This window comes from Tenrec ecaudatus, chromosome 14 (assembly GCF_050624435.1).
Source record: "Tenrec ecaudatus isolate mTenEca1 chromosome 14, mTenEca1.hap1, whole genome shotgun sequence".
Lineage (NCBI taxonomy): Eukaryota > Metazoa > Chordata > Mammalia > Afrosoricida > Tenrecidae > Tenrec > Tenrec ecaudatus.
Genome location: NC_134543.1, coordinates 49,626,669 through 49,641,073, shown reverse-complemented (window position 1 = coordinate 49,641,073; position 14,405 = coordinate 49,626,669). Strand labels below are relative to the sequence as shown.

The window sequence follows — 14,405 nt, the reverse complement described above, 5'->3', positions numbered from 1 at the left end:
AGGATGATAAAGTCAGAGCCTAAATAGAAAATTACAGGTCAGCTGAAGAAGACAAAGTCAAATATAATGAAACACACACAACCCTAGAGCTAGAAAACTAAAAAGGAAGAACGCTGTCTGCAAATCTTAAACTGAAAGAACGCAAGAAAAAAACCAAATTGTGAGTTGGAAAATGGGCAAAATATTGAAGGTGGAGGAAGCATTGAGAGAAGATGGAGAGAACACACTGAGTCACTGTACCAAAAAGAGCTAGGTGACACTCCACCATTTCAAGAGGTACAACATGGAATGGAAGTGGAGGAAGCAGTACAAGCTGTTTTGAAAGCATTATCCAAAATCAAGGCTCCAGGAATTGATGGAATACTAATTGAAATGATTCAACAAGCTGGTGCAGCACTGGAAGCAGTCACTCATCTATGCCAGGTGATTTGGAAGACAGCTACTTGGCCAATTGACTGCAAGAAATTCATATTTGTATCAGTTCCAAAGAAAGACCCAGCAGAATGCTCAAATTATATAACAGTGTCATTGACATTCCATGCAAATAAAATTTTGCTGCTTATCCAATAGTTGCAGCAGTACATTGATAGAGAGCTGTCGGAGGTTCAAGCCATATTCTGAAGAGGTTGTAGAACAAGGAATGCCATTGCTGATGTCAGCTGGATCTTAGCTGGCAGCAGAGAATACCACGATGCTTACTCATGTTTTATTTATGTTTAATGCTTTGCCAAAGCATTTGACTAAGTGGATTATAACAAGCTATGGACAGCCTTGAGAAGAGTGGGACTTCCAGACACTTCATTGTGCTCGCAGGGAACTTGTACATGGATCCAGAGGCAGTTTTTCCAAAAGAGCAAGGTCATACTGCATCATTTAAAATCAGGAAAGGTGTGCTTTAGGGTGGTGGTCTCTCACTTACCTCAATCTGTATGCTGAGCAAATCCATCAGAGAAGTGGGATTCTCTGAAGAAGAACGTGGCATCAAGTTTTGGGGGAAGCCTTATTAACGTGCAGTATGAAATGACACAATCTTGCGTGCTGAAAGTAAGGGGTACTTGCAGCATTTGTGATGAAGATGAAGGATTGTAGCTTTCAGTATAGATTACAACTCAATTTAACGACGACCAAACCCCTTACAACTGTACCGAAAGGTAACCTCACGCTAAATGGTGAAAAGACTGAAGTTGTCACGGATTTTATCTTGGATGCACAATGAATGCTCATGGAACAGCAGTCAAGCGATCAGACAGCACACTGCAGTGGGGAAGTCTGCTGCCCAAGAACTCATTAGGCTTTTGAAAAGCAAGGATGTTACTTTGAGGACTTAAGGTGTGCCTGACCGGTATTTTCAGTTGCCTCATCTGCACATGCATATTTTACATCAAATAAGGAAAACTAAAGAATTGACTGGTTTGAATGGTGGTGCTGGAGAAGAATATTGAAAATACCACGGACCGCAAAAGGATAAACAAATCTGTCTTGGAAGAAATACAGCCAGCATGCTCTTTAAATGCAAGAATGGTGAGATTGAGGCTCACATACTTCGGACATGTTGTCAGGAAAGGCCAGTCCCAGGAGGACAGTTATGTTTGGTAAAGTAGAAAGGCAGTGACAAAGAGGTAGGGTCCTTAAGTAGAAGGATGGCCAAGGTTCCTGCAACAGTGGGTGCAAGCATAGGAACAGTTGTGAAAGATGGTGGACAACAGGGCACTGGGGCCTTCCGTTTACATCGGGTTGCTATGGGGCGGAACTGACTCAATAAATAGCACCTGACACCAATAACAAGATAATGAGAGTAGAATTTCCTTTCTGTAGTTATTCCCTTTGCCTCTTTGATAAACTCTTTATTTTATTTCTCTTTGTTGAGAAATGATCCATTTTCTTTAATTTGAAGGGGAGAACAGTGAAGGCATTATCATCTAAATTGTTTGCCTACTTAATAAATGCTCGCTTGTCGTGCTCATCTATTCTGATTTTGATAGAGCTACTTGGTGAAAATGGAGCTGATGTCCTATGGTTAAGTCGGCTTCAAAATGCTCATTGAAAAAAAATCCCACTCTTTTTTAATCACTTGATTTTAAAAATTTGATAATTATTGAGAAAACTCTTTAAGTTTTCTATCAGAGTTACTAGTTTAGGTCTTGTTTGTACAGATATGAAAAGGAAAATATATCTGCAGTGAATTAGCTAACTATTCTTAAAGATTCTTCACCTTTGAATCCAGTTCCTCTGAATTGTTTTTGACATTAAATCATTATTAAAGTCTTTTTAAAAAAGTTTTTGTTTTGAACCTTGGTGAAGGTTTATAGAGTGGATCATTATTTTCACTTTTAGTAATTTACACAAATTTCTATTCTCTTTTAATTTCATTTTTCCACACATTTTTGAAGTTTCTTACTGTTTTTTAATCTTGGCAACCCTTTCAAGCTAATAAAATAAGAGTTCTAAGGACTGATTCATCATCACGCAGTGTTTTGTCTCTGGCTCCTTGATTTTCTTCCCCTCAAGATTTACCTCCGTCTCAATATTAAATACACTCAAGGTACTTGAAGGCTTGTTTCTGTGCATTTGTCATTTAACATTGGGATTTATGTTAAAGTACATTAGTTTACCTTTTAAGTTAGTCTTTTATGTTTCGTCAATATTCAACAATAGAAATCTTGCTAAAAGACTTGTAACAATAAACAGTAATCTTACATTGTACTCTGACCAGAGGCAGTGCTTTTGAGCCATCTTAGTATTTTTAGTATTTCCTTTCATATTTCTAAATGAGCACTTTGTTTATACTACTCTCCTTTGATCAATCACTTCAAATATCTGTAACTTGTTCATAATGTGAGAGATTTAACACTACCATGACATTGCTCCTAACTGACCCTTAGTCTCAGGACACGGAACCATGAGCACTTGTCCATGGTTTCAACAGTCAAATGGTGTGCTATTATGACTGTGCTACTCAGTGCTGAGCTAAGTCTGTGAGGGAGCTTCAGAGAGTTTGGGAAAATTCCATTGTCTTTCATTTCATCGTTCCATGAACGTTTGAAGCCCATTCTGTTTTAAAAGCTGCAATTCTCTTCTTGGACAACCTTTTTTTGTGTGCGTGTTTCCCGAAGCTGCTTATTGCCTTATTTTTTATTTGCTGGGTCTTTTTTTTTTCCTATTATAAAAATTTATCAAAAGAGTAATTTTCTAGAGGTTTGCTTCAGCAAGGTAAAAGATGACTAAAAACCCTTAAAGTACTTTAAACTCATGTTTAACCTCAGAGAGGGGCCTGAACGGACTGAATCCTCAGGAAGAGCTTGCGTTCTTAAACGAGAGGTGGGGGTCCGTGCCGCGCACTATGTTCTTACCTCTACTGTCTGTAGTCCTAAGGAGAACGCGGCCTCGCCAGGGACGGGCCGTGGAAGCCACGGCGGGAAGAACGGCAGCACGGGACACGGGCCAGGAGGAGGGGCTTTTGTTTTATTGTTAGTTTCTTATTTTATCTGTGGCTAAATGCCCTCTTCCTCCCTCCCTGCAGTCTCCCAAGCTCACATCTCTGACTGCATCTCTAAATTCTGATTTCCTCGGTAAGGCCTGTCCCTGTGCAGTGTTGACTTTCTCCTGGACTCCTTGCTTTCTTCTGAGACTGTCCTCTCTCTCTTTCTGAATCCCGACTGCTGTCACCGTGCTGCCTTCGCCACCCTCAGTTAGTAGAGCCTGTCTCAGTAGCATCATGGGACGTGTCTTGAGCATCTTTTTGGAATCTTTGTATGCCTAAAAATACCTTTTTGTTACTTCGATATGTGATTGGTAGTGTGAGTGGATGTAGAGTTTGGATATAATAAGCTCACAGAATTGTGAAGGCCTTAAATTTACTGCTTTAACTTCTAGTCTTGTTGGTAAACTGTATTCTTTGTTGTCATCTTACCTGTGACCATTACATCTTCAATTTTTAAAGAGCTTTTGCTTGAATGCTGGCCTGTTAATAGAATTCCTTTAGTAAAGTAATATTTACAGTTCCTGAAACACACATATTTATTTACTTCTGATTTGGACTTGTTTGTGGGGTAGGGGAGAGGTGTTTTCTCTTGGTGTGTGTACCTCACTGTGTCCTACGAGAGTGTATGTTTGTTACTAACACTTTCCCCCGCTCGTCTTGTTGGGTGCTATGTATGAAAAGTATTTTGGGACAGGATAAGGCTTTGAGAATTTAAATCCAGCTCTGATGACTTGTGTTTCTGGGGCCTTCTCGAAAATGTTCCAATCCCGCTTCTCAGAATTAGTGATCCCCTACTCAAGTTGTCTTTCTGTATTTATATTCTTCATAAATGGAGTTACATTTATTTCCTGGTCATGGTGAAGATTCCTTTTTGTTTCCCATTCTAGGAAGAGAGGCAGAAAAGTTTTACTTCATCATTTAAAACAGGATGCTTGCCACTCTTCAGATAGATTTCTTCATCATCTTTCTGTGTTCGTGGGGCAAGAGAGTACATTAAATTCATAAGGAATTTACCATGTACCTTATTAAAATGCCCTAGATGAAATAAGGAATTTGTTCAATAAATTAGAATGCAGTCTTTAACACACTGATAAACTACTTTCATTGAGTGTATTCTGAGCATCAGGCCTTGAACACAGTTAAAGAGAAAAGGCACTCTTTGACCTCCCAAAGCTTTTTTTCTGGTCGCCGCTATGAGCAGGGCAAGTAACCAGGAGCAGAAATGTCTTCTAAAGGAAACCATACTAAAGATGAGCGTGAGTAGCCAAATGAAGGAGAGACATTTTTAAATGTAATGTTGCTTACAGATTTACAGGGCAAATTTGTGGCCAAAGAAAATGAAGTACAGAGCCTGCATAGTAAGCTGACAGAGACGTTGATGTCCAAACAACACCTGGAGCAAAGACTAATGCAGTTAATGGAATCAGAACAGAAAAGGGTGAACAAAGAGGAATCTCTACAAATGCAAATCCAGGTATCTAAATTTGCCTTAAAATAAATTGTGTGTGTGTGTGTGTGTGTGTGTGTGTGTGAGAGAGAGAGAGAGAGAGAGAGAGCGCAGATAGACAAGAGAGAACTGTCTGCCTTATCTTATGTCTGAAGTGTTGATGAGAAATTGTACCTTAACTTTTAAGCAATTTTCAAAACCTGGCAATCAGTTCAGTATGTTTGAAGATGTAGTCACCCAGAGTCACGGACCCTTTGAGGTCCTCAATATACTCAAGTATAAGCCTACCTGAGTATCAACCTAGGCACCATATTTGCCACAAAAACTGCCTAAAAAATGTGCCGAAAAAACTTGGCGTATACTCGAGTTTATATGGTAGATTAGGAATAGCACAACATATTCTTCATCCTTACCTTATAAACTGTCTCTGAAATTTAAATGCGACATCATTGTTGAAAATATAATGCCTTTCTAAAGATAAATGTAGTCAATTGCTGTGTTCTAATTCATTATATTTATTAATGGCATATCCCCTCCATCCCTTTTTTAATTTTGAAAGGATATTTTGGAGCAGAATGAGGCCTTGAAAGTTCAAATCCAGCAATTCCATTCTCAGATAGCGGCCCAGGTAATGTGTTTTAAAATTTCTTATCAGTAGCTGTAGCTTCCAACCCATGGGAGTAAACATCTGAGTGCCCCTGAGTGCCGAGGACCGGGCTAGTTGTCAGAATTCTAGTCCAGTGAATCAGCAACGATCATCCATGTGCTAAGCACTCAGGTAATTATGCGTATTACTAATTACACGAAGAGAGAATTCCAAATATGATTAATTGGTAGGTGGGTTAGAGTGGTTTTACCACAATGGGGTGGGAAACATGTCTAGAGTAGTGTTACATGAGAGGAATTGGCCAAACACTCTTTAGAATATTGGTTTATGGAGCTGACGTGGGAGAAAGCCTGGTAGCCGCAGGAGGTAGCAGTTGGTAGTCAGCTATTGTTTTCAGATTACGTTTGAAAAAGAATCCTTTTAAATCTGAACTTACGTTCAGTAAATGAGAAATTATGAACATTTGCCAGGTGGTACTAAACCTTTTAGCAACATTACTTTATATCTTATGTGTTTCCGAGCAAAAATAATACTAAGAAAAGGTAAAAATCTCCAAACATTTGTTGCTGTAGGTACTGTACACTTCAATTTTTGTTTTGCAGTGTTAAAATTCTAAAAGTTGTTTGTGGAAAACAAGTATTAGTTTACTAGAAACCTGAATTTTCCGTGTGTAAAGTGGTGTCATTACCGATCACAGTGAATGCTCATAACCACACACCCCCATCCGGGGGGAAGAACAACAGGAACTCGAGGGGAAGGGTGACGGCCATCAGTGTGAGATTTGAAAATAATTCAAGGGGCCATGAGGGTTGGCGGGTTGCGGGAGGGAAAAATGGAGGAGCCGTTCTCAAGGGCTCAATGGAAAGTAAATGTCTAGAAAAGAATGATAGAATATATGCACTAATATGTCGGACACAATTGATATATGGGTTGTAATAAGAGTTTTGAGAGCCCTCAATAAAATGATTATAAAAAATAAAGAACTAAGGTCAAAATCCCCAGACAGCACACATATGCCACGTGCTAACTTTTCTAGGTAAACATGGAGTAATTGGAAAATTTTTAAAATGAAAAGAAAAATTATATTATTTAAGTAGAATTATTGTGTACTATATATGTTCATATTAAACTGTGAATATTACTTATAAAAATAATAAAGTGGTGTTATTGTTAAAAAACATTTTTATGGTTCAGATGAGTTTAGCTCCTCAAGTTTAGAACAGGCAAACTCTCCCCCACAGCCATATTGTTTTTTGTTGTTGAAGTTATAGTGTACAATTAATTGGGAAAGAATTATTTAATATAGGAAAAGGTATTTGTAAGTGAGTGAGTGCCTATATATGTGTAAAATATCAATTCAGATTTGATTGAAATCGTAATTGTTAGCTACGAGATAAGTCTTAGAAATGTATTTGGAATTAAGCACTTAAAAATGCTCAAAGTTAAGTACCTTGTAAAAATGGAAACACAATATGCGTATTATCAAGGAATGGTTACCTTAATCATGAAGTGGGTAATTTCATTACTAAAAGTTGTTACAAAAGAAAAGAAGCACAGGGAAGTAAAATAAGGTTTATTGCTATTTATTTGTTGATTATCAGTGTCCAGGTGGTACCAAATTACTTCATTTGCAATGTAGGTAATAGGTTAATGGGCAGTTTCCTAGTACTGGCTGTTGGTGATCAAACTTGCTTTTTGCATAATAGCTATTGTTTATTGCGCACTCAGCCACGTGCCAGATACTGCTTAACTATATACATTAATTTCTCCTAATTTTTAACTCTGTTGTGATGATTATATAGCTTTTAAACGTTTTCATGAGTGCTTTTATGTTGACACCATTTTTTCTTCCTTAGACCTCTGCTTCAGTTCTAGAAGAGCTGCATAAAGTGTAAGCCTGCCTTTCCACCCTTGTGTTATATTTGCTCAGTCATCAATAACTGATCCCTTACGATTAACTCTATTCGCTGACTTGTTGAGAAAATGTTCATTAACTCGAGTTTGAACAATTTAGTCTCTTTTCTAGAAATTAATTTTGCCTCTTAAACATTAGATATTTGTGTGTTTAATATCTTTGCTGTAAAAAAGATATGGGGAAGCTTTCTCTCATTTGAGATTTAGCAATTATGGGAGAAGTAATTATGGTCTGGGAGTTGTGGGAAGTCAGTTTTTATATCTAATAAGGCTATACAGAGGCATACCTAAAAGTTCTGGGACTTTGTATTTCTATAATTTTGTGTGGACACGGGTCATTCAAGTTCACAAGATCTGAAATCTGACCTTGACATGGCTAGTTCTGTGAGCTTAAACTAATTACAGGCAGTCCTAGATTTATGACGGGGTTCTGTTACATTGACTCTGTCGTAAACTGGTTCTGACTTTAGTCAAATGCCTCTTTAAAATGTTTTTTCTGTAGCAAGCTATGTGGCAGTGCTTTGGACAGTAAGTCATGAAACTTTGACCATCTGTGAGTGAACATTAACAAAATATGTGCTGCAACATTTTATGTACAAGGGACCTTTGAAACTTTTGTGGAAAACTTTCATTGTCTTTTAATTCTGCTTTTGGAAGCCCCTTCACAGTACATATTACTAATGATGAGAAACAGCAAAACAACCCCAAACCCACCTGTACAGATAAACTAAAACTCCCAGATGGTCTTAAAGTGCACTTTGATGTAACTCAGATGCATCATCATAAGTTCGGGGCTACCTTTACCTAACTTCCTTGACCTTGAATTTTGAAACTAGAGGTATATGGGGTGTAAAGGGTTATAGTAATGCATAGGTCAGTGAACAAAGTGTTGTGGGAATGGAAGGTGCAGCCCGAGAGACTTCTGCAGGAAGGATAACCCTAGTTAAGAGTTTCACTCTTTGGTTTGTGATTTGACTTCTAAGAGTTTATTTAGCAAATGTATTTCTTGTTAAAGGATTGCAGAAAAAGATAAGCAGATAAAACAAACTGAAGACTCTTTAGCAAATGAACTTGATCATTTAACAAGCAAACAGGAGGAACTTAAGGTATAGTTATTCTTATAAATGACTCTAGCATTTTGTAGGACTCCATTGAATTTTGTATTGAGTATGATTGTGAAAAATGGAAAATATCTAGAACACACTTGAAAATTGTCCATCTCTTTATAAACTCAAATTCTCTCAGCCTCGTCAGAAGGAAAGCTGCAAGGACTTTCCCCATGTGACCTTATTCACCGTAATGCAATTGAGAGATACACTGAGAACTAGCAGTTGATGGTTTTGCTTTCTAATTTAACTTAAGAAATGTCACTTGAGATCTTTGCTTAAATTTTGTTGTAGAAGAAACACTTTACAATCTCTAGTGTCAGTTATATTAAATATCACTAATGCAATTCTTCCTTGTTCTAGGATATACAGAACATGAATTTCTTATTAAAAGCTGAAGTACAAAAATTACAGGCCCTCACCAATGAGCAGGTAGATCTTTATTTCTTTTGAGAATTAAACTCAAAATTTCAGTTTTCCTGTACTTTTTTCAGTTGGGTTTATTGTGCCTCCTAGTTTTATCCATGGAGATGATAAATATAAAGGTTGCTTGTGTTTGTCTGCATGATGTGCTATGTGACCATGTCTATTGACCCGCCTACCCAGATGTTACTGTTTTCATGTTGAAAGTAGATGTTCAAGCCATTGATCACTCGTAGGATATCAAAAGAATCAGTTAAAATTATCTTAATGTTTGTGTGGTCTTTTTTGTTTTGTGTTGTTAAATCCAGTGAGGCTGTGTAACTTTCATGAGGACAAATGTTGATCAGTGACAAGTCAAAAATATTTAACATCAAAAAACCTACAGAAATACACAATGTTGCTATACCTTTATTTTACTTCAATGCATGGAAATATAACTTCAGTTTATAAAGCATAAATGAAACCATGGGTTTGAATGTTTCTTGGGAAACATAAAATTTTCATCTGATTCCAACTACAGGCTGCTGCTGCACACGAACTGGAGAAGATGCAAAAGAGGTGATTATATTGCTGAAAATATTGTCGTTTAGAAGTGATAGTTGTGTGTAATCAGTGTAAACTATTTGAATGTGTTTTCATTCATGGTTTTCTTTCACACAGTGTTCATGTTAAGGATGATAAAATAAGACTGCTTGAAGATAAGCTACAATGTGAAATTTCAAACAAAATGGGAGAATTTAAGGTGCGTGATAAAGCACGTAAACTTATTTTGATGAGTGATAGTTTTCTTAAAGCAGCCTTGTATAATTGCTGAAATGACTTTAGAAGCACTACTTATATGAAGGCACTCTGACACAATGCTTTTAAAGTTTATTTAGGGGCTTATAAACAATTGAATGTGGTCATGGACTTTGACTAACTCAATCGTGCTTGTTCTTTCAGTAGACATTTGATGTACCCTTTGTCCCATTTTCCTCTGCAATTTCTCTCTGTCTTGTGACTGGCATTTGCCTTCACTGTGTGACAGTAGTGATCTCTGGTTAGAGCCAGCAGTTTGAGTATCCCTAAGCACGCTCATCATCCGAGCACGCTTCTGTGGGCAATGACCCACTTGACGAGCACTCTGAGCAATAATCTGGGTCTGTTTTTTAAAAAAATCCATTTAAATATTCACACTTTTTACTTGTTCTATTATAAAACACTAAGTTGAGATTCTTTCTTCCAGATTTTAAATGACCAAAACAAATCATTAAAACTAGAAGTTCAGAAGCTGCAGACCCTTGTTTCTGAGCAGGTAAGGCGTTCGTGAATTATGAGGCAGAAATAGCCAATATATAAAATCTGGGTCTTAAATACTAGCCATCTCCCTGATTTTGAAAAAATTTGCATCAGCTTATGTTTGTCTTTTAATTGCATTTTTGTTCTTCTTTTTATTTATCAAGTATATAAATTTTGAAAAATAAAGTTTCCTCTCTGAGGTGAAGTCAGTGCTAATTTATTCATAGGAACACTCCACTCCCACCCCATGCGACAAGGTGCATTAATATATTTTATTGAACTATTATGATGCATTTTTACCTTAAGGATAAAGTGCTAGCCTAGACCTTTGTTGCCCCATCCTTCCTGTTCAGTAGCACGGTGTATTAAGACCAATCGAGGTGAAACCTACTGCCAGGACTTAAAAGCAGATTGATGCTGATCATGGTGTTTCATGTTTCTTCTGAGACTTCTCTTACATCAGAGGTTGTTAGATTTAAAAAGGGACTTTGTGTAAAGTGCTTAGCCTAGTGCCCTGCATATAGCAGGCATTAAGATTTAATTCCTAGTCCTTAGAACATTGATGTTTTTCCATCATTTGTACCCTCCTACCCTTGCCACCCTTCGGTTTCTAATGACACCAAGCTGTTAAAACTATAGCAGCCTGACTAGGTATGGGGATGGAAACCAGAGCCCAGCTGGCGGCTGTGCTTTGGCTGTTCCTAAGTGTCTGCGTCATACTGTTCTCTATAAAACTCTTCAAATCCCAGTTTCTAACTCTTGACTCTAGATGACACATTACAACATAAGCTGCGGGTTTCTCTAATCCTGTTGTTTTTGTGATACATTTTTTTAAAGAAACTGGAATGCAAATTATTATGTGATAAATTTCATTTAGCAGATATATGCATTCTTTTTCTTTTACTTTAAACTTCATATTTATGCAGACTTTGAATTTATATAAATTGTTTACTAATCAAGAAATATTTTGCATATGAAGTTTTATGCCTCTTTAATGATCACTTTGCATATCGTTACCCTTGCAAACTAAAGATAACAGGAGAAAATGTTGTGAGATATTCAGTTCAGGGACATGATATAAGTCTGATTCATAAATCATACTCTTATTTTTCTTTGTTGTAGACTAGTTTATAAAAAAGAATGTTGCCTTGGTCCAGCTATTTAATAGAGATACTCATCCACTCTGGGTCAGGATAAGAGTTAGACTTGGGACTATTTGTATGAGCCCCCTCTCCCCGCCCTCTACTCCTTATGAGAGGGGAGGAAGCTAGGGGAAAGGAGCAGTGAGCCAATAATGACAGACAGGGGAATAGCAAGGGCTCTAAAATTGATGGTGAGGAGATTGTAGCATCCTGGTTATGTTTTATCAATTGAAATGTATCCGAGAGGAATTAATGAGAGGTGAACAATGGGTAAATAAAACAGTGGGGTAGGAGAAAAGAAAAAGGAGAGAGAAGAAGAAAGTAAAAATGATTTATATAAGTATAAATATAGATCTATATATATAAACATAAGTTATAAACATAGGTTGGGGTGTGTGTGTGTATAAATACAACAAGGAAACAGATGGACTTTGAGCCTCTTCTTAAACTTTACCTCGGTACAAGAAGAGCTTGTGCTAATGATGTGGCAATGTATGATCCTCACCTTCCCTACATGATCCCTGAAGACAAAGTGGGTGCATAAGCTAATGTGGTGAAGAGAGCTGACGGTGCCTGGCAAGACAAGATATAGCATCCAGGGTCTTAAAGTCTTGGAGTTAATAAACAAGTGGCCACCTAGCATGGAAGCAACAAAGCATACATAGAAGAAGCGCACCAGCCTGTACAATCATGAGGTGTCGACAGGAATAGGTATCAAGATCAAAAATAAGCATTCAAATTGATGTGAAGGAGCATGGCCAAAGCAGAGACTCAAAACCCACCTGTAAGATAGTTGGACAGTCCCTTACAGATGGGCCACGTGGACAGGATGATAAATCTAGGGAGCCGGATAGCACTGATGAAACACATAACTATCTTCTAATTCTTCAGTATGTCCTCCCCTTACTCTTATGGTCTTTGTTTTACCTCATTAATATTGTTGGACCTTCATATGTTCTTTTGTATAATCAAGATCGTTTGATACATGAAAGCTAAGATAGCTAACCCTTCAGAAACAGTGATGGGAATAATGATTCCCTGAGGGTATGGGAGGAGATGGGGGTGGGGGGGTGGAATGGAGCTGATAGCAATGATGAATGTATAACCTCACTTGAGGGGAACAAATAACAAAATGACAAATGAATGGATATTTTGGATGGTGTAAGATATGGCAAAAATCAAGAACAATAATTACAATAATATAAATAAGGGTTCCTGGGGCTTTGGGTGGGGAAGGGAGGGGATAAAGGGAAGCGAGCTGATAGCAAAGAGTTCAAGCAGAAAGAAAATATTTTGAAACTGATGGTGGCAGCAGTTGTACAATTATGCTTGATCTGATTGAATTTATGGATTGTTAAAATATCTGTAAGAGCTCCCAATAAAATGATTAATAATAATTTTATAAAGAATATTCATCACCTCTAAACTTTCCCTTCCCTTCCTCACATCTAAAATCTGGATGTGTCTTAGGGTCTGTAGTTGCAGTTTAGTTAGCAGCATTTAAAATTTGTTGTGATGCACGGACAACAGAAAAGTGGGTGAAGGGAGATGTCAGACAGTGTAAGACATGGAAAAATAATAATTACAAATTATCGAGGGTTCATGAGGGGTGGGGTGGGGAGGGGGAAAATGAGGAGCTGATTCCAAGGGTTCAAGTAGAAAGAAACTGTTTTGAGAATGACGATGGCAACAAATGTGCTTGACACAATGGATGCATGTATGTATCGTGATACGAGTTGTACAAACCCCAAAAAAATGATTTTAAAAAGAAAAAAAAGAGTTATAACCCAATAAGATGATCTTTTAATTAAAAATAAAAAAGTAAAATTTGTTGTGATACACATAAAATGCACACGTGTGGTTTGAATTTGATAAATATGGCAGATATTTTTCACTGTGCCAATTCTTACTTGGAAGATCCAGTGCTGTTTTTCTGTTGGTTACCAGAGATTCTGATCCATATTTCTATCGCATCTATAAAGTCTTAAACTTTCTAGAATTAACTTTGTGGAGTTTAAAACAAATGCTTAGAAATTTCTGAATCTGTCGTTAGAATTCTAGTAATTTAGTGCTGGTAACTCAAACTTAGGTTTAAACAAAAAACCTTAGAACTTTAAAAATCAATCTTTTAACAGTTATTTTGTGATAGGTTATTATTTTCCATTATTACACAGTAGTAAACTCAACAACTTTAGCATTTTATGTGCCTTAAAGATAATATCTTTAAGAATTATTAATTTAATATCTTATATAAAATTCCTATCACATGTCAAAGTTAACATTTTATAAAGATTTATTTCTTACTGAGTAGCCCTTTACTTACTGTAAAGTTTCTATGTATTGTAGCTATTACAGTAACATAACAGTTTCAGTTTGCCATGGATTTTTTTTAAGAACGAAAAATAGTTAATATAATCTGTAGAATAAAAAAGTCAATACAATCCATAGTCACATTCTTGGATTTATTTAAAAGAATACTTTTGCAATGGGAAAGTCATTATTTTGTGACACCAATTAATGATCTACCATTAGATAATTCTTAGAATGGTGTTTCTAGTTCTGAAAGCCCTCTCCCCTCCCCCTTTTATAGTCAGGAAAGCATTTGATTATATGTTTTGGGGTATAGTTGTTATTTCTTTAAACTTAGCAGACCAAAGGAACCTATTTTCTGTTTTTTTGGTATTCATTTTTATTGGTATTACTAGTGAAAGAATTAAAGATTTGTATGGTTTTAATTTCTCTCATGTCCACCTTTCTTTAACTCCTTCCTACCCAGGAGTCAGAATTCCAAGTGGCAGTTGAGAGGTAAACAGTTTAGTTATGTAAAACCCTCAGTCTCTTTGCCCCCATGGATTACTGTTTTTATTCTGGGGGAATAGACTGAGCGTATGAAAGTGGAAACCAGTGATGATGCCAGGTCGTTGTTTCTTCAGGTGTAGGAGGCAGAAGCAGGTAAGGTAACCTGTGTATGTACTAAAGGGCAGATTTCATTTGTGTGTAGCCCTGT

At 37.0% G+C, this 14,405-nt stretch overlaps 1 protein-coding gene across 6 annotated transcripts in view; it reads left to right on the top strand.

The window, feature by feature from the left end:
* KTN1 (kinectin 1) overlaps positions 1-14,405 on the top strand; it is a 115,736-nt gene that overhangs the window by 58,273 nt on the left and 43,058 nt on the right. For all 6 annotated transcript variants that reach the window (XM_075530935.1, XM_075530939.1, XM_075530938.1 and 3 more), the window contains exons 11-18: positions 4,789-4,955; positions 5,488-5,556; positions 7,392-7,426; positions 8,465-8,555; positions 8,919-8,987; positions 9,499-9,536; positions 9,639-9,720; positions 10,204-10,272. In XM_075530935.1, coding sequence (XP_075387050.1) covers positions 4,789-4,955; positions 5,488-5,556; positions 7,392-7,426; positions 8,465-8,555; positions 8,919-8,987; positions 9,499-9,536; positions 9,639-9,720; positions 10,204-10,272 — 620 coding nt within the window. The remainder of the gene's footprint in view (positions 1-4,788; positions 4,956-5,487; positions 5,557-7,391; positions 7,427-8,464; positions 8,556-8,918; positions 8,988-9,498; positions 9,537-9,638; positions 9,721-10,203; positions 10,273-14,405) is intronic.